The 19,030-nt window shown below is 46.7% G+C and overlaps 1 protein-coding gene across 2 annotated transcripts in view; it reads left to right on the top strand.

Annotated features, from left to right (window-relative positions):
- Positions 1-9,208: 9,208 nt before the first annotated feature.
- GOLT1A (golgi transport 1A) overlaps positions 9,209-19,030 on the top strand; it is a 61,124-nt gene continuing 51,302 nt past the window's right edge. The window contains exons 1-2 of one of the 2 annotated variants that reach the window (XM_073670695.1): positions 9,209-9,339; positions 11,145-11,234. In XM_073670695.1, coding sequence (XP_073526796.1) covers positions 11,210-11,234 — 25 coding nt within the window. In that variant the 5' untranslated portion in view covers positions 9,209-9,339; positions 11,145-11,209. Of the gene's footprint in view, positions 9,340-11,084; positions 11,235-19,030 lie in introns of both variants that reach the window. The other variant, XM_073670694.1, reaches the window with a different exon arrangement.

Here is a 19,030-nt window from a genome sequence, read left to right on the forward strand (position 1 = left end):
ATGGCAAAAATAGGAATGGGCTCAGCTAAAGTACAGCAAGCAAGCCCATGATTTCTCACAAACTTAGCATCAACCAAGCTGACTCCAGCTCCACTGTCTACAAACACAGAAATTTTCTCAGTCCTTCTCTCTAGCACCACCTCTGACGTCAGGACAAACCGAGAACTGCAGGTTGATGACAAACACACCCCCTGATTATCCAACTCCAGATTACCAATGGTTAATCAAGCTTCATTTTGCTTAGGAATGGAGGGACAGGCCCCAATAAAATGTCCCTTTTTTCCACTAAAAAACCACACGCCCTTCTTTATGCGGATCTTAGGGGAAACATACGATGCAGAGGCATCCCCTAACTGCATGGGTTCTTCCACCTCCACCAGTACTGGTTCTCCCTCAGACCGCCCCACCCTGCAAAGGGGCATTACCCCAAAAAGAGGGCTCTGGAGAAGGTGGTCTCACCCACCTATCCCACAGGCGTCTATCAACACGCATAGCCAATGACATGGCAGCCTGCAACTCCAGGGTTTCATATACCGCCAAGGCATCTTTCAACCTTTGAGAAAGGCCCTGACAAAATTGGCTTCTAAGAGCCGGGTCATTCCATTTGGTATCGGTTGGCCATCTGCGGAATTCGGAGCTATACGTCTCCACTGACCGATTCCCCTGCTGAAGGCGACGCAGCCAGGACTCAGCCAAAGAGATATGGTCAGGATCATCATAAATGAGGGCTAGAGCCCCAAAAAACCCCTCCACTGACTGGAGTCAAACAGAACCTGGCGGCAAGAAGAAAGCCCAGGATTTAGGATATCCTTGCAACAGTGAGATCACAATTCCCACTCGCTGCTCCTCATCTCCAGAGGAGTAAGGACGAAGTTTAAAATGCAATTTGCAAGCTTCCTTGAACACAAAAAACTTGTCCCTTCCTCCTGAAAACCTGTCCGGGAGGGCAACCCTGGGTTCAAACTGGACCAGCCTACCCGTAGACACCCTAACATTAGGGACCTGCAGCCGCTGCTGCTGCTGCTGCTGCTGTACCTCAGAGTGGAGGTCAGTCACCTCCAGAGACAGCTTGTGCAGCTGCTCTGCCAGCATTGCAATGGGATCCATGAACGAAGGGAGAAGGGAAACCCCCCCCCCCCCCAAAAAAAAAAAAATCCACGTTTCATTTTTTTTTTCTTTTTTATGCACGGCCGGTGATAATGTCATGCAAGATGAGGGAAGGAATAAGTGTACAACAATCGGAAGAGGGAGAAGGGAGCCCAACAAGTAGGGAAAGGGGGAGTGTAGACCCCTAGGCAGATCTAATATCACCCTGCCTACCCTATCGTCCCTATATAGGTTCTGCACCTATCGTCGAGCAGAAACCTAAACCCTGAATGTCCCTAGAGCTAAGACCTAAATAGAGAAGGGACGGGATGAGCACTAGTCAGGCCCCACTACAAACTTAAGACAACAAAGTAAACAAACAAAGGGGATACACTTAGCTTGAGCAGACACCAGAGAGATAACGCCAACTGTCCTTCAAGGGCACCAAAGACCAGACTAGCCGACTGCCAGTATTCCAGGTCTGCACAGAGGTTCATAGAACTATCACCGGTGACTCTCTGGAGAAACTGAGCATTTTTAACTACCAAGGAAGGGTGTGTCGATCAGCAGCAGATGATGAAGGTCACTGCTGGGTCCTAAAGGAAGAAGGATATAACTATACTACAGAGATGAGAGGACGAAGAAGGTGTCTGCAATGCCAAGCGCAGTGACCTTCTACAGCCGGCTCCAGAGCGATTGTCACACCTAACACACCCGTGACACACTGTGAGCATATGGTATATACACCTCCGATTCCAACACATAGAATACATATATATGCCAACTTCACAATAACAAAATGAACTACTAGTTTCCACCACCAATCGTTTGTACAGGCCGATTGGACTCCTGTTACAGGTAGCATATGGCTTCAGGAGTGCGGTTTACAGAGCAAGAGGAACAGAGCTATTACATTTTATACATTTAATATGGAAAGCCAGGCAGTGTTTATAAAAAAAATATACAAAGGTGACACAAAATGAGAACAAAACAGTATGTTAAATACAATTACATAAAATAAAAGGGATAACAAAAGAAAATGAGTAAACCTGATGTCACGGAAATGGCTCAGAGCTTAGCGGATGGAGGTACTCCTTAGGCAAACAGACAGAACCCACAGAAAGCTGTACCTTCCAGGACTGACAAATAACAGAAACCCAAACTCAGATTTTTATTAGATCAAGGTTAAGCTCACATACCTCCCCTTGGTGAGCTTATATGGGGTTGGTTGTTGGATGTGCTAGATCTGTTAGAATTTTATGAGATTCTTAAATGTCAGGATATCTTCGCCCCTGGAGGTCCCACGCAGTAGATATTGTCGTCATGTTTTCTATTGCGATTTTACCTTTCTATAGAGATGAAATATGACATGGATAATATCATCCATTGGATCCATTGGACCAATATTAAGTTGGAGGGATTAGAATGGCCTTACGGTGATATGAGTGAATGTGTTACCTTCGTCCCTTCGCTATGACACAAAAAATATATCTACCATAAATATTGGATTGATGTAAATCTCAATATTCATCACTAACCACTGCCTCCAAAAAGTCTGTGACCAGTGCTTTGAACAGAGAAAGCTCTTGCCTGCGAAGTGTACTTCTCCGCCTCTGAATAAACGAATCCCAAGCTTAGTGTCTAGCTCTTAGAGCAAATCTCCTGTTGCAATTACCTGGTCACTGCAGGAAGTCCTTACTTCATTGGAGATTGAAGTATCAGCTCTCTCACTTCCCTTATCATTAATCCCATATGTTCAATGTGAGGGTGATATGTCTCCTCTCTGGAGATGTCTTTATGGATTTAAATTTTTCTCTACGACACAAGCTATACTATATACAATGTAAACTATGTACAATCTATACTATATACAGGCAATGTATATTATATGCAGACATTGTACACTATTTAAAATAAACTATATACAGATAATGGATACTGTATATAAAATCTACACATGAATGATTTATACAATCTATACTATGTATACAATCTACACTAACTACACAGGGCCTGTCACTTTTTTGAAGCATGTAATGAAAAACGCTCTAAACTAGACACTCTCCAATACAAATGTAACACCTGCACATGGAACTGTCAGAGCAGCTACTGGTATACTGGGACTTACAGACACTAAGAAGAGCTTTGCAGCTGCTGTTAAACAGGGACCTACAGACATTAATCGTTCTTTCCCTGAGCTGCAGTGGACTACAATTCCCATGGACCCTTGTTTCTGTCAGATGACACAGCCTGGAAAGATAGGAGGGAGGAGGGACTTGGGGGAGGGAGCTGGAGAGAAAGTGAAAGTAAAACTAGAGAGGAAAGGAAGTGTGGCAGCTTGTTGTTGTGAAAGACGGAGCGCTGTGGACTTGTATCCCGCTACGCTGCTAAGCGTTGCCGTCCCCTCTGATATACCCGCGCATCTGGAGAGAGCGCGGCCCTGTCACCCGGTGAAGCAAGTGACATCAAGGACTCGGAGAATTCTGACGGCACTCCCACCGTATAAAGGCCTGAATCCTGCCGCCCCCAGCTGGTGTCCAGGGAAACCTACAACCGGTTGAGACGCACCGTGAGTGCCCTTTTGAGACTTGTGGTTCTACCAGCGCCAGTTACAGTGAGTGCACTACGCCCCAGACTTTTTACGTTAATGTTCATCTAAGTGCACCAACGGTTATAAATTTGCGCGCCAACATCCGCGGCAACTGGGCCCCAACGTTTGGACTGAGTTAATACAAGAAAAGGGGAACCCTGCTACGTTATATTTGCAGGGGCGGGGAAGAATTAGGTTGTGATGTGTATATGATTTTTATAGAGCACCGTTACCTGTATTGTATGTTGTTTCTTTAAATCCACCTCATTTCTGCTGCATAGCAATAAACCTGTTAACTGTTTTACTCCTGTTCCGGGTGAGTGTGTACTGAGCTAAAGGCAGGGGTTTCCCGAATCAGTCCCTGGCAGAAGATAACAGTCCTTCTGCAGTCCTAGAGAGAGCTCCAATCAAGATTCGGGTGGAGGCACTGCGCCCTAGAGAGGTGAGACCCCCCATAACACCCAGCGTACCGTGGTAGCCCTGAAGGGGTGTTACAGTGGAGGCACTGCTGAGATCCAGAACTAAAACAGGAGTATTTACTATGGAGCCTTTAACAGAGCAAGAAGTGTATTTGTGGTGTGAAGAGATGAATGTTACAGCAAAACAAAGCTTTGCAGTGAGTGGTGAGCTCTGTGATGCGTCTGATGAAGAGATACTGAAAATAGTTAACCGACTCACTGAACTTGCCCACCCTAAAGTGGTCGACCGCAGGAAGTAAAAGGGGGGACAGTTACCCACAGCCCTGATCTCAACCGGGCAGACATTGAGTAAAGAATACTTCCCATCCATGATAGCTGTGTCCCCAGAGTATGGTCGACAATGGAAGATCACTTGGCCTACTGAGTCCGAAGTTGAGACCCGGCAACAGGAATCAACCACTCAGCCTAGAAAGACTAGTATATGTCCGCCCTCTACTCCACTTAGAGCCAGTCCTGAAGAGACAGCGGCCCCTACTGATGTGCTTATGACAGCTATGGAAAAGTTAGTCAGTCAGTTTGCAAAGATGCAGCCAGAAGGGAACTACCGTCATCTAGGAACTTTCTAGGAACTTTCTCGGGTGCCCTCCCCACCCCTGCTGGAGAAGAAGGATATGATACTTGGAGGGATGTCACTTTACTGTGCTTAGAAGAGTGGCAGTGCACTGATGCCGTAAAGAAGCAGAGAATAGTAGAAAGTTTGAAGGGTACTGCTATGGAAGTGGTGCTGGCAGCTTGGCGGAGCAAGCCACTAGCAACTTATCAAGATTATATGAGATCAAAAGCCTTTCCGAGAGAGATCCCGAAGATTGGCCCCTGCGGATATCGAAGATGTTAGGCAGCATCTACGCGGTATGTTAGACTCAGGAGTCATCATAGAGTCTAGTAGCCCCTTTGCTTCCCCCATCGTGATAGCTCGGAAGAAAAATGGAGCTATTCGGATGTGTGTGGATTATCTTACATTGAACAAACGTACGGTTCCTGACCAGTACACTGTGCCCCGAATCGATGAAGCTCTAGATTGCCTGCAAGGGAGCCAATGGTTTTCTGTGTTAGATCTCCGGAGTGGCTACTATCAGATACCCATGTCAAAGGAAGATCAAGAGAAGACCGCTTTTATCTGCCCCATTGGGTTCTTCGAGTTTCAGAGACTGCCTCAAGGTCTGACAGGTGCTCTGGCCACTTTTCAGAGATGTATGGACAAAGTAGTGGGGGACATGCATTTACGTGAGGTCTTGGTTTATCTAGACGATCTTATTGTTTTTGGGAAGACTCTGGAAGAACACAACCAGCGGTTGTTCAAGGTGCTGGATCGGTTGAAGGAGGCTGGGTTGAAGTTGTCCCTTGATAAGTGCCGGATTTGCCAGACGACTGTGAAATATGTGGGGCACATAGTCAGCAGAGAAGGAATTTCCACCGACCCCGCCAAAGTGGAGGCTGTGGTAAACTGGCCTAAGCCCACCAAGCTGAGGGAGCTTAGGTCCTTTTTAGGATTTTGTGGATACTATCGAAGATTTGTACCCCAGTACTCTCGGATTGCGAAGCCGTTAACTGCCCTTACCCAGTGGTATCCCCCTTCCGGCGGGACAGCCCACCCCTCAAGGTCAGGAAAGAGAGACTACTTCCGAGTTAATGAACTTTTTGGGAAAAGATGGACACCCTTATGCGACGAGGCATTCGAGAAACTGAAGTCATGTTTGACCCAAACTCCAGTGTTGGCCTATGCAGACCCCAGTAAACCATATGTGTTACATATAGATGCTTCTCTTGACGGACTAGGAGGGATTCTCTATCAGGACCATGACGGCTGTTTACGTCCCGTTTACTACTTTAGTCGAGGATTGACTCCCAGTGAACGCAACTACCCAGCTCACAAACTGGAATTTCTGGCTCTGAAATGGGCTGTAGTGGACACGCTGCATGACTACCTCTATGGGGTACACTTCATGGTTCATACCGACAACAATCCATTAACCTACGTGAGAACCACAGCAAAACTGGATGCCACGGGGTACCAGTGGCTTGCCGCACTCTCTCTGTATGATTTCAGCTTAAAATATCGACCAGGGATCAGTAACATTGATGCAGATACACTCTCTCGCCTGCCTAGTGAACCCTTAAATGAGGAGGAAGAAGAAGGAGGATGGATAGAGGTCCCTGCCCCTGAGGTGAAGACTCTGTGCCATAGACATCAAACTGATGCCCTCCCTATGCAGTGCTGTGCTAAATTCTTAGGAGCATCTAGTGAAGCGCTCCCGTTGTCGTACTGCCGAGTGACAAATGTAACCCCAGACTCTCTCCCTCAACTGACTCGTAATCAAGTCAGAACGGCGCAGCAGGTGGATCAGTCAGTGGGGGTAGTTCGATGGTGGGTGAAGAGGGGCTGGAGGCCCGAAAAGAATGCATTAAGAACAGAGGAGTCTGTCCTGCTGACTCGGCAGCTAGAGTCGCTAGTAGTAAGAAATGGAATACTATACCGGGAGGCAAAGGGCCAGAAGGGAGGAGTCGGCAGACAGCTGGTGTTACCCACCCAATTTCGGAAGATGGACATGAAGTCCCTGCATGATGACCATGGACATCTTGGCATCGAAAAGACCACGAGTCTTGTGGCCGACCGATTTTACTGGCCTCGCATGGAAGCGGATATTGAAGAATACTGCAAATCATGCTCCCGGTGTGTGTTGAGAAAAACCTTGCCTTTGAGAACAGACCCCCTTGTGAACATTACCAGTGATGGCCCACTTGAACTAGTGTGCATTGATTTCCTCTCCATCGAGCCTGATGAAAGCAATGTCAGTAATGTGTTAGTGGTCACTGACCATTTCACCCGATATGCCCAGGCCTACCCAACTAAAGATCAAAGGGCAATTACTGTGGCAAAAACATTATGGGAGAAGTTCTTCGTACATTACGGGCTGCCTGCACGCATCCATACCGATCAAGGAAGAGATTTCGAAAGTAGACTAATCCAGGAGCTATGCGCTCTCTGTGGGATCAAGAAATCCAGAACCACACCATATCACCCCCAAGGGGATCCTCAACCTGAGAGATTCAATCGTACCCTTCTGAACATGTTAGGCACTTTGGATCCCAGGAAGAAGGGACAATGGAGCAGGCATGTGAGCCAGTTGGTGCATGCCTACAATTGCACCACAAATGAGTCAACTGGATACTCTCCTTATTTCCTCATGTTTGGAAGAAAAGCCCGACTACCAGTGGATATTAGTTTTGGGACATCCATTGACCGTTCTAATGGGAAGACCTACTTAAAATATGTGTCCCAGTTGAAAGAAGATTTGACAAAAGCTTACAGATTGGCAGAGAAGGCCTCTGGTCGGTCAGGGAAGCGTAATAAGACTCGCTACGACTGTAGGGTTCGAGAACAAGTTTTACTGCCTGGAGATAGAGTCCTTATCCAACTTCTGGGCCTTCCTGGGAAGCACAAGCTTGCTGATCGGTGGTGTCCCGACCCTTACGTGGTGATGGAGAAGTTGCCCGGTGTCCCGGCCTACAGAGTGAAGCCTGAGAAAGGGGGCGGAGCTGTTAAAACCTATCATCGACACCATCTGTTGCCTGTGGGAAAAAACATCCCTTTACCCCCATTGCCAACTCAAGGAGGTCATACAACTCTTCCGTGCAATAGGAGAAGTCGAAGGTTTAAAAAAACACCCCAGACTGGAGTTGCCTCAGGAGGAAGTGACAGCGAGTCTGGGGATGAATGGGGACCTGACGGTCAATGGAGCTACAGGTGGACCGAGGACCCATGCCCCATGGGCGTAGACCCTGAAAACCAGACTCCTGAAGTAGAAACAAAGAAAAGGGACATTTGTCAGGAGGCGAGTGCACCCTGCCCACAATTGGGGGAAAGTTCAGAAGAGGGACATTTATTGAATGAAGAGATCCACCTGGAGGAGCCCGTTCTTGAGAGACAAGAGTCGGGGGCTGAGGAGGGGGGCCCCTCAGTACACACTCGTCCCAAGCGGGACACTAGGCCACCCATGATGTTGACCTATGATAGAATGGGACATACCACTGAGGTCCCCAGGTTGATACATCCTAATTCAAATTCTGTTTGGCCTTATTTCCCGGTATCTTCCATGTGTCCAGGAGGTGGTTTGTATGCATGTAAATTTGGTGTTAGTCAGGATGTCTTAACCCCCATTCATATTTCAGGTGGTGAGTCCTCATGTCTTGATGGGACACTTTCGATGACCCACCAGGGGGAGAATGTAACACCTGCACATGGAACTGTCAGAGCAGCTACTGGTATACTGGGACTTACAGACACTAAGAAGAGCTTTGCAGCTGCTGTTAAACAGGGACCTACAGACATTAATTGTTCTTTCCCTGAGCTGCAGTGGACTACAATTCCCATGGACCCTTGTTTCTGTCAGATGACACAGCCTGGAAAGATAGGAGGGAGGAGGGACTTGGGGGAGGGAGCTGGAGAGAAAGTGAAAGTAAAACTAGAGAGGAAAGGAAGTGTGGCAGCTTGTTGTTGTGAAAGACGGAGCGCTGTGGACTTGTATCCCGCTACGCTGCGGAGCGTTGCCGTCCCCTCTGATATATCCGCGCATCTGGAGAGAGCGTGGCCCTGTCACCCAGTGAAGCAAGTGACATCAAGGACTCGGAGAATTCTGCCGGCACTCCCACCGTATAAAGGCCTGAATCCTGCCGCCCCCAGCTGGTGTCCAGGGAAACCTACAACCGGTTGAGACGCACCGTGAGTGCCCTTTTGAGACTTGTGGTTCTACCAGCGCCAGTTACAGTGAGTACACTACGCCCCAGACTTTTTACGTTAATGTTCATCTAAGTGCACCAACGGTTATAAATTTGCGCGCCAACATCCGCGGCAACTGGGCCCCAACGTTTGGACTGAGTTAATACAAGAAAAGGGGAACCCTGCTACGTTATATTTGCAGGGGCGGGGAAGAATTAGGTTGTGATGTGTATATGATTTTTTATAGAGCACCGTTACCTGTATTGTATGTTGTTTCTTTAAATCCACCTCATTTCTGCTGCATAGCAATAAACCTGTTAACTGTTTTACTCCTGTTCTGGGTGAGTGTGTACTGAGCTAAAGGCAGGGGTTTCCCGAATCAGTCCCTGGCAGAAGATAACAGTCCTTCTGCAGTCCTAGAGAGAGCTCCAATCAAGATTCGGGTGGAGGCACTGCGCCCTAGAGAGGTGAGACCCCCCATAACACCCAGCGTACCGTGGTCGCCCTGAAGGGGTGTTACACAAAGTTTGCAAAAAAAAAAACTCTTCTAAAGCCCTTCAAAACCTTTTTAAAACTTCTTCAAGAAGCTGAGAACTCATCCAAAAACTCCCCTTTGGGTATGTTCACATGATGTTTTTTCAGATGTTATTTTAGCAGAGCCACTCCAAAGAACACCAGTTAGGGACCCATTCTTTTTGCTGAGTTATTGGGGCAGAAACTGAGCAAAAACTCCAAGTTATGAGTTTCTGAGGAGAATTTTGAAGAAGTTTTGCTAAAAAAAAAGCAAAGCACTAAGTATGAGCATTTCCTGTAGTGTTTTCCACTAGAAAACTTGTTGATGTTTACCATACCTCAATGTCAAGGTATGTGCACATAAATGTTTTTTTCAGGTGGATTCCACTCTGAAAACTGCCTGAAAAAGCGCTAACAAAAGAATGAATAAATGCATTTCATTGTAAAAACGACTTGCTGTTCATATGCTCAGTCTTTTGGGCATCTTTTAATCACTTTAGGTTTCCAATGATGTCACACAGTTAAAAGAAATGAGTTAACCATTCTTCATGTGATTTCTGCTCTGAGGATGCCCTATAGTGGATGCGCTATACTTTACAATACAAGTCAATTGAAAGCTCCAAAGGTAGCTGGAAGATGCCAGGGCATCTTTTTGAGTTTTTCCAGCATTTTGCTTGAAAAATGGCTTGTGATCTCTTTATTGTTAAGTGAAGTAAAAAAAAAAACTGACTGGAAAACGCCAGTAAAAAAGATGCAAAAAATTCTGGAAAAATGCTAAAACTACCTTCAAAAACATTGAAAAAGTGCTCAGGAAATGACCAAAAAAATAAACGCTAAAAAGTACACTTCAAGAAAAAAAAATGCTGTAGATTCCTGAAGAAGCTTTCTCTTGGAAAAACTCAATGCTTTTACCACCTGAGAAAAATGTTGTGTGCACATACAAACTCTCCTAACTCTTCAATCAAAATTTGTGGTTATTGAATTCCTGTTTTCCAAGAGTTTCTGCTCCGAAAATTCTGAAAAGAAATACTGTAGACATACCCTAAAGCCACGTGCACACTTTGAGTATTTGATGAGTTTTTACCTCAGTATTTGTAAGCCAAAACCAGGAGTGGGTGAAAAATACAGCAGTGGTGACGTGATGCACTATTCTTCTGATGGTCCTACTCCTGATTTTGTCTTACAAATACTGAGGTAAAAAAATCACCAAATACTCAATGTGTGCTTGTAGCCTAAGTGACCTGACCATTCTTCAGGTGTTTTCAGCTGTGAAGATGCTCCATGGTTTACAATACAAGGCAATTGGAGCTCAAACGATGTCCAGGCATTGATCGTTCCCAGCGTTTTTGCTTCGGTGGTAGTTTCTTCATTGTTGAATGGAGGGAAAAAGATGACCAGTAAAAAAGACGACGCAAAAACGATGGAAAAATGGTCAGAAAAACTGTCAGTGGTCAAAAACGATGAAGCAAGCATTCAGGATACCAACAAAAAGATGCAAAATAAGAAAGAGGAAGCCGCTTTTGTTCTGAAGTGTCTTCCTCTTGAAAAACTGTCGGGTTCGCCCAAGTTTAATAGACGTGTGCACCTATCCTTAGATGTAACGTCATATTGTGGCCATCTTTGTATTATACACAGATTTGTGCAGTAGCTGTGTGATATGCTGTGCCTTATCTTATTACAATTCTCACACATGCTCCAGTTACATCACTGCCTCTGCCGCTTAGAGTCAACATTCCTGTCGATTTCTTCATATTCCAAGGGTCATTTAGGATAGAACACGTAAACTAGGAAGAGGAAGGCAAGACACTGCGTCCCCAGCATTGGATGACAATGATCAGCGAAATACAGAGTGAGTGGGACAGTACTGGGTAAAGCCTCTTAACATTTTCATTGAAGTAGTTGAAAGTATGAAATGCGTTTGTTCCCATGTCTACCAATATACTATGATGTCGACGGTGTTTCCTCTTGCTACACTTTTAGTATCTTGATGTCATGAAAGAAATCTGATGTGTCCCCACTTGAAGTCTCAGATGAGGAGCACAGCACATATTCTGCTCTGGCAAAAAGCTAAGAGAGATCTTGGCAACCAGCAATATGCACTTTTCTTAACATATACATAGAAGAAATTGGTCCAATTTGAGAAGCTGACGGGCAAGATATGTTCTATGCATGTATCTGCCTGGTCAATGTAATAGAATATAAACAGGGACCCAGTCTCTGGGGCAGCTTTGTAACACAAGACATAATGTAGAGCACTTAGTGAGATCTGCTGTTACACTAATCACAGATATGCAATAGTGGTCAGTAGCATTATAAAGAAAACATAATAGAAAGGGAGACTATTCAGAACAGATTATTTTTTTAAGGAAAAACAAAATTATCAGACTGACCTCTATTTAGAATCAGTTTAAAGAATAGTTGCATTTATATTGCATTTGTTTTCAGGTATTATAATCACTTGGTATGAGAATCTTTTTCGTTACTGTCGCTTTAAGAGGCACTATATACGTTAAGTTGCTTTCCAAGTCCTGAAAAAATGTGCTCATAACCAGGAATGGTGATAAAGTAATAACAGAAGCTGTACTTACTGATTTATTTTGCTGCCGATCTATCACTCCATCTCTGCTCTTCCCGCTTGTCTTCTGTTTACCTAGCTGCAGAATTTGTAATGGTGCAGGTAGATGAGGACAATATAAAAAAAATCCAGAATGTGTATTCTACTGAAGTTTACTTAAAGCCTGTGAAAAAACAGGTTGAATAGTGCAAAAGGAATGTAAACTGGACATGCATACATGCCTAAGTAACTTCAATAATTTCTGGTGACATTATTTGGCTGCTATGCTGAATGCACTTGGGCACGCAAATCATCAAGATCCGCTGCTGGCAGCTCCCTGGGCAATTGCTGACTGATAACATCCCAGATGTGTGAAGGGGGGCACAGGGTCAGTTTGCTGTGGGCCGGAACTGAGTTCTCTTTGCCCTGAAACCCCTGTTCTAAACAGGAATTTGAGTGGAGTGTACTGAGTGGCGGAGTTTGTTCTGTATTCACTGTTAGTTCAGGAGTACTCATTACCTCCCCAACCATGGGACCGGATCCGCCTACAAACAAGACAGGAGACCTTGGGTCAGGGTTAACAGCTTCGGCTTTACTGTACAATTCATTTACACACGGCTGCAGCATACAGATTAAGACAGTCTCTCTTTTTAGTGATGTTCACTTGGTTCTGTGTCTTAACAGTCCTTGCCCCCATCCTGTCCTGAGACCCACCATCTTCTCCCTCTGTGACCCGGCCGATATCTTCCTCATCAGGGAGACAGAGGTCTGCTTCTCAGTACCTCTTCCGGACCTTAGGCCCAAGACTATCCCAGCATCCAGATGGATGTTTAGATGTGTCCTCATTCTATTAGGAAACTTGCCCTGCCAGAACACTTTCCTCTCTGCTGCATCACCTTTCTAGAACCTGTTTTCCAGTCATAAGGATAAAATATAACATTCTTTTTATCACACATATAAATAAAACATATTTTCACATCACACTAAATATATATAAAACCCTTCTGTTGCCACGGCGACTTCATCTTCACTTTTGTCCCCCCTACACATGCTCAATGAAGACGCTCCAGGCCATGGTAGCAGGTTAAGCCACACACGCTACTCAGAGTAGTATGCGCAACACTGGGCCTATTGTTGGCATGTTGTAAAACAGCTCCAAGGAAACCTTCGAGAAATGGCCATATCAAGGGTTCCATGACTGTTTCATTCTGTATTGCCAGTGAAATTAGACATCACATACCAGGCCCAAGGCATCAAAATGTCTACACAAAACATCACATGACATTTGCATGAAATTGGGCTACAAACTACACATCCAGATACAGGTGTGTCATTGACCTCATGCAACCGCTATCAAAGGCTATCATGGTGCAGAGCAAGATGGTATTGGAGGCTGGAATGGAGATCTATCCTCTTCAGTGATGAGTTCCACTTTTGTCTCGGTTACAATGATAGCAGGAAATTGGAGGCCCCGTGGGAAAAGCCATGAAGATGCCTTTACAGTAAACGTCAGACCAGTCTTTTTCTCGGGATTATGGTGTGGATGGTATACTGTATGGTAGCCGGTCCCCTTCAGTATTCATTCCACAAATACTAAGGCTATGTGCACACAAAGTGATTTTAATGCATTTTTGCGGCGTATTTTCGCCACAAAAACTCATTAAAATTGCTTGTAATAGGTCTGCCATTTACTGCAATGCAAATCCGTATGTGCTGTGCACATCATGTGGAAATTTCCGCTGCGAATTTGCATTGCAGTAAAACCTGCAGCAAGACCAATTCTAGTGCGCGCTGCAAAATCGCCGCCATTGACTTGCATTGGATAGCATAAGATCCGCATGACTACATGTACACATACGGATCTTCTGTGATTAATGCGCGGATGGTACCTGGGTCTGGAGAAGAGGAGACTCTCCTCCAGACCCGGGTACCATAGAACCTGTAAGTAACAAAAGATTTAAAATAAAAAATAACCGTATACTCACCTTCTGATGGCCTCCACTCTGCTCCCGGCATCGCTGCTTGCTCCGTGGCGGGTACCGGTAATGTAAAAGGACCTTCCATGACGTCAGCTGTCGCGTGACCTGTCACATGACCGCTGACATCATGGAAGGTCCTTTTACATTACCGGTACCCGCCACAGGTACCCGCCACAGAGCCAGCAGCGACACCGGGAGCAGAGTGGAGGCCATCAGAAGGTGAGTATAAGGTTATTTTTTATTTTAAATCTTTTTTTAAGTTCAAATTCTTTTTTTTTTTTAACATTATGTTGGTCACACAATATAAATCCATGCCGGTTGCATTGATTTATATTGTGTGACTAACTTTCAAGCACTTTTCCAAGTGATGCTAAAATCACTTGGAAAAGCGCTTGACAAAAGCATGTGAAATCGCATGCTAAAAACACTTGACAAACGCATGTCCCTGGTAGGAAAAACGCATGTGCAATCAGCAAGTACAATCCGCATGCGTTTTTTTTCTGCCAGGGAGATGCAGAAACGCTCAGGAAAAATCCAGAGCATTTCTGCATCGTGGGCACTTAGCCTAAGGCTGTGTGCCCACGTAGCGTTTTTCAAGCGTTTATGCTGCGGAATTTCCGTAGCGTTTTTCAAGCGTTTATGCTGCGGAATTTCCGCAGCATAAACGCTTGTGAAACGCTAGGTAATCCGCACCCCATGGTCCCCAAGGGGATTCCGCATGTTCTATGCACATGCTGCGGATTTTTCCGCAGCGTTTATGCTGCGTACAAAAATCCGCAGCATGTCATTTAATTTTGCGGAAGCGCAGCGGAACTCCCGCCATAGACTTGCATTGAAACGCATAGAAACCGCGACTGTACATTTTTACAAGCGGTTTCTATGCGTCTCTATGTGCGGATGGTACCCAGTTCTGGAGGAGAGAAGACTCTCATCCAGACCTGGGTACCATTCTACCTGTAAAAAAAGAATAAAATAACAAATAAAGTTTATACTCACCTGTCCGAAGGTTTCTCTCTGAATGCCGGCATCGCTTGAGGACCTGCGGTGACGTCACAGTCATGTGACCGCAGGCCCTTCACCGCTCTGTCTCGCGATATGCCGGCAGCCGGGAACCAGACAGGAACGAGCGTTGCTGCACACGCCAGGGCCTCGGGGGTGAGTATAGCTTTATTTGTTTTAATTTTTACGGTTCACACTGTATAAATCCATGCTGTTTGCATGAATTTATATAGTGTGACCTAGTTGTCAAGCACTTTCCAAGTGATGCTATCGCCTGGAAAGCGCTTGTCAATCTGCATGCGGAAACGCATGTGGATCCGCATGTATTCTGCAGGAAAAACGCATGCACAATCTGCATGCGTTTTTTCTGCCAGGGAGATGCAGAAATGCTGCAGAAATTTTCTGCTTCATTTCTGCATCGTGGGCACATAGCCTTACAATGTTACATTGATTTGGTTGTGTACCCAGTGATACAGCCATTCCTCTAGAGCAGAGGTCCCCAACCGCCGGTCCGCGGACCAGGACCGGGCCGTTGGGGTTTTTCAGCCGGTCCGCGGGGAGAGGGGGCCCCTCCAGCCTCCAGCAGGGCCGCCATCAGGGCATAACTGCCCTGACTCCAGTATGGGGCCCGGCCGGTAGGAGCCCCCCTCTTGTGCGTCTCTCTCCTCATGGGGCCCCCGGCCGCATGCTAAGCGCCGGGTCCGGGACATCTTAGCGCTGCGCTGCTGCGGCAGCACCTTCATGATTCCCCTGACTTCCGGTCATGTGACGGTGCCGTCACATGGCCGGAAGTCAGGAGAACCTGGTGTCAGCGATTTGGACGAGCGCCAGGATTCTGCAGGGATCGCATGGCATGGGGGTAAGTATAACAAGTTTTATTTTTTTTTAAATACAATTAACTAGGAGTGGGGGGAATGGGAGATGCACATGGGGGGAGGGGAGAGATGAGAGATGCACATGGGGGAGGGGAGAGATGAGAGATCCACATGGGGGGGAGGGGAGAGATGAGAGATGCACATGGGGGAGGGGAGAGATGAGAGATCCACATGGGGGGAGGGGAGAGATGAGAGATGCACATGGGAGGGAGGGGAGAGATGAGAGATGCACGGGGGGTGGATGAGAGATGCACGGAGGGGGATGAGAGATGCACGGAGGGGATGAGAGATGCATGGGGGTGAGCTGCACATGGGGGGGTGAGAGATGCACATGGGGGGGTTATGTTTACATAACTTTGTTGCCTTATGAAGGGCGGGGGGGGCCCCCAAAAATTTCTTGCACAGGGGCCCACTACAGTCTGTGTCCGCCCCTGGGATGAAGTAAATGCAGCTGAACAGCAGCTGTCAGGACAGCTGCCCTGTCCTGCTGCAGGGCGTGATGGGGCCTCAGTGATGCGGCTCCTGGCATAGCTCCTGGCGGGGACCTGGTCTACACTATATGATAAGTATGCACTAAACTCCAAATCCCTCCATTACCCCACCCCACCCCCTCCTTGCTGGGCCATGGAAAAATGATCTTGCTTCAAGCCGGTCCCTGGTGCAAAAAAGGTTGGGGACCACTGCTCTAGAGTGTCCTAAGAGACGTTTTTCAACATGACAGTGCATTGCCACATGTTTCTCATGCTAGTGTGAGCAGTCTGTGTGGCCTAAATGTGCTAAAATGGCAAGCAGCATCTCGTGGCTTGCCTCTCATCGTGCTCATCTGGGACGTCATTGGTCAGCAAAGGAACTGTCAGCAGCGGATCAAGATGATTTGGGTCACTAAGTGCATAAGTGCAATTAGCATGGAAGAACAATCCTCAGACGACCATTAATAACCTCAATGATAGCAGCTAAGGTGTGTATGTGAGTAAATGTCTGTGTATGGCATTTGTACTTGATACTGAGTAAATTGCGATGTTTTGAGAATTTTGTTTCCATCTTTTCATCATTTGCATATCATTAACATGTCTATCTGACGCGCCCCTGGGCCTGTGTCGCGCTGCGTTGCGCACGCGGGAGCTTACCCGGAGCCGGATCTCTTGAGGGTTGTAGTCTCGTGGCGGTGATCCGGTCCGTGCCCAGGGAGTCAGACTAAGTGGCGCTGTATTAGCGGTAGATGTTGGACGACTACGCCACCCGTTGAGTACAGCTAAGGAGCTGCCGCTGCAGGGCAGACCGCTGAGGCCGGTGGTAGGATTGTGCAGCGTGATAGTATAACCCCCAACGGGAGGGGTATGGCCTCAGGGCAGCCGACGTGGATGATGGGGGTAGCAGGAACCACTCGGAGACGGTACGGTGTAGTTCAGGGTCTTTACTGGTGACAAAGATAGACCCTCCCGGAGTACTGGCTAGCGATTGGGGCCTGGTCAGTCCTTGAGCAGATGGGATCTCCCCTGGCCAGGCGGAGTTGTAGGCCTCCTAAACTAACGATACTCTTCCGGCTACCTTGCTAGAGGCGGGTATAAGTAGCCCACGTCCCTGAGTGTACCGTGTGGTGCTCACCCGTATGACCGGTGACTCGGGGACTTCTAGTAGCTTCCGCTCCACGACGGCGGTGCTGGTCCCACGCGTGTGACCGTGCCTTTGGGTTTCTGGGCCAGAGGACCTGCAATCCCCTGCCGGTCGGTTTCTGCTGCTGGATAGGAGTTAGTCCCCACAGCCTCGGACTCCGGGTCCGGTGATAACTTCTCAGTCAGGGCGAGCTCTGCAGCTGCCAGCCCCTGACTCCTTGTAGCACTGCTACCACAGAGCTCCTGATGTTCTTTTCCTATATCTGCTTCTCTGTCTCTACTTCTTCTCTACTTCCTAACCCTGCCTCAGCCCTAGGTTTATATAGGGGAAGTTCTTCCCCCTCCCAGGACTGGGCAGGAGGTGTGGCATGCACAGGATCCCTGACCAAGAGACCTCCCACCTGCTCTCAGACATAACATTGCCGTTACTGTGGAAACCAGACCCCTGGGGTGCCACATATCTATCCTGTGATTTCCAGAATTCCATGCCTTTACCTTCTTGGTGTTGCAATTTCAATGTTGAGGAGAGTAGTATCTAATTTCTTATAGGGTTATGTTAGGCAATTTATACATCAGGTGCCCTTTAAACTGTGTGATGATTACTCACTTCTCTCTCCTAAATTTCTGCTATGAAGCTGGTCTTGAGGCAGCAATCCAGGCTCCAAAGTGCAACCTTTCTTATCTAGACTCTGCTCCACATCTACTTGCTGGATCTCTCTACCAGACTGCTACTGCCCTACACGACACTCACACCATTGTCCTCCAGACATCAGTCTACTACTACACTAGACTTTGCATCCTGTTCGAATCTTCTCTCCTTGGTGTCTCATGAACAATTATTCCAACCCGCACTGATGGAAAATGCAGGCAAATCAGACTTATGTGTTGTAATGGGATGACTCTGTACCGCAAATGCAGCAATGTGTTGTGATGCTCTGTATAAAGCCACAACCCAACTATCAGTATTTGGTCAGTATTCGGTCCTGGGAGCCAAAACCAGGAGTGGGTGATAAATGCAGAATTGGTGACTTGTTTCTGTTATACCTTTTCTCTGATTGTTCCTCACCTGGTTTTGGCCTAACCCACATGATTGCTGCAGTCAATCACTGGCCTCAGCAGTCACATAGGGTTATTGAGGTGTCATGTATGTAGCTAGGTAAACAGAAGATCAGTGGGATGACAAGAGATGTTTCACAGAAAATAGATGGATAAGTACAGCTTCTATTATAATATTATCCCCATTTCTGGCTATAGGCCCATTTTTGGCTTGTCTCAGAAAACCATTTTAAGAGCTTCCCATCACCTACCTGCTTTTTCACATGCAAATGGAACATGCCACTTTTCATGAAGACGTGAAAAGGCATCCTGGCTCCCCTTTGGCATTGTGATACTGGGGTTCCCCCTTCTCTTTCCCTGAAATTTAGATCTAGTATTCCCTCTATCAGGGCTCGTGCAGACAGACGTATTTTTGGTCTGAGTGTGATCCGACAAAACATTGAATCCCACTCAGACTAATGTTATTCTATGGGGCTGTGCAAATGGCCAATTGTTTCCTTGTACCGAGCCGGTTCAAGGAAAAAAATCGCAGCATGCCCAAATTTGATGTGATATTTGGATTGCACTCG

The sequence above is a fragment of the Phyllobates terribilis genome, unplaced genomic scaffold (assembly GCF_046119375.1).
Source record: "Phyllobates terribilis strain yellow unplaced genomic scaffold, ASM4611937v1 Scaffold_2__4_contigs__length_985480577, whole genome shotgun sequence".
Lineage (NCBI taxonomy): Eukaryota > Metazoa > Chordata > Amphibia > Anura > Dendrobatidae > Phyllobates > Phyllobates terribilis.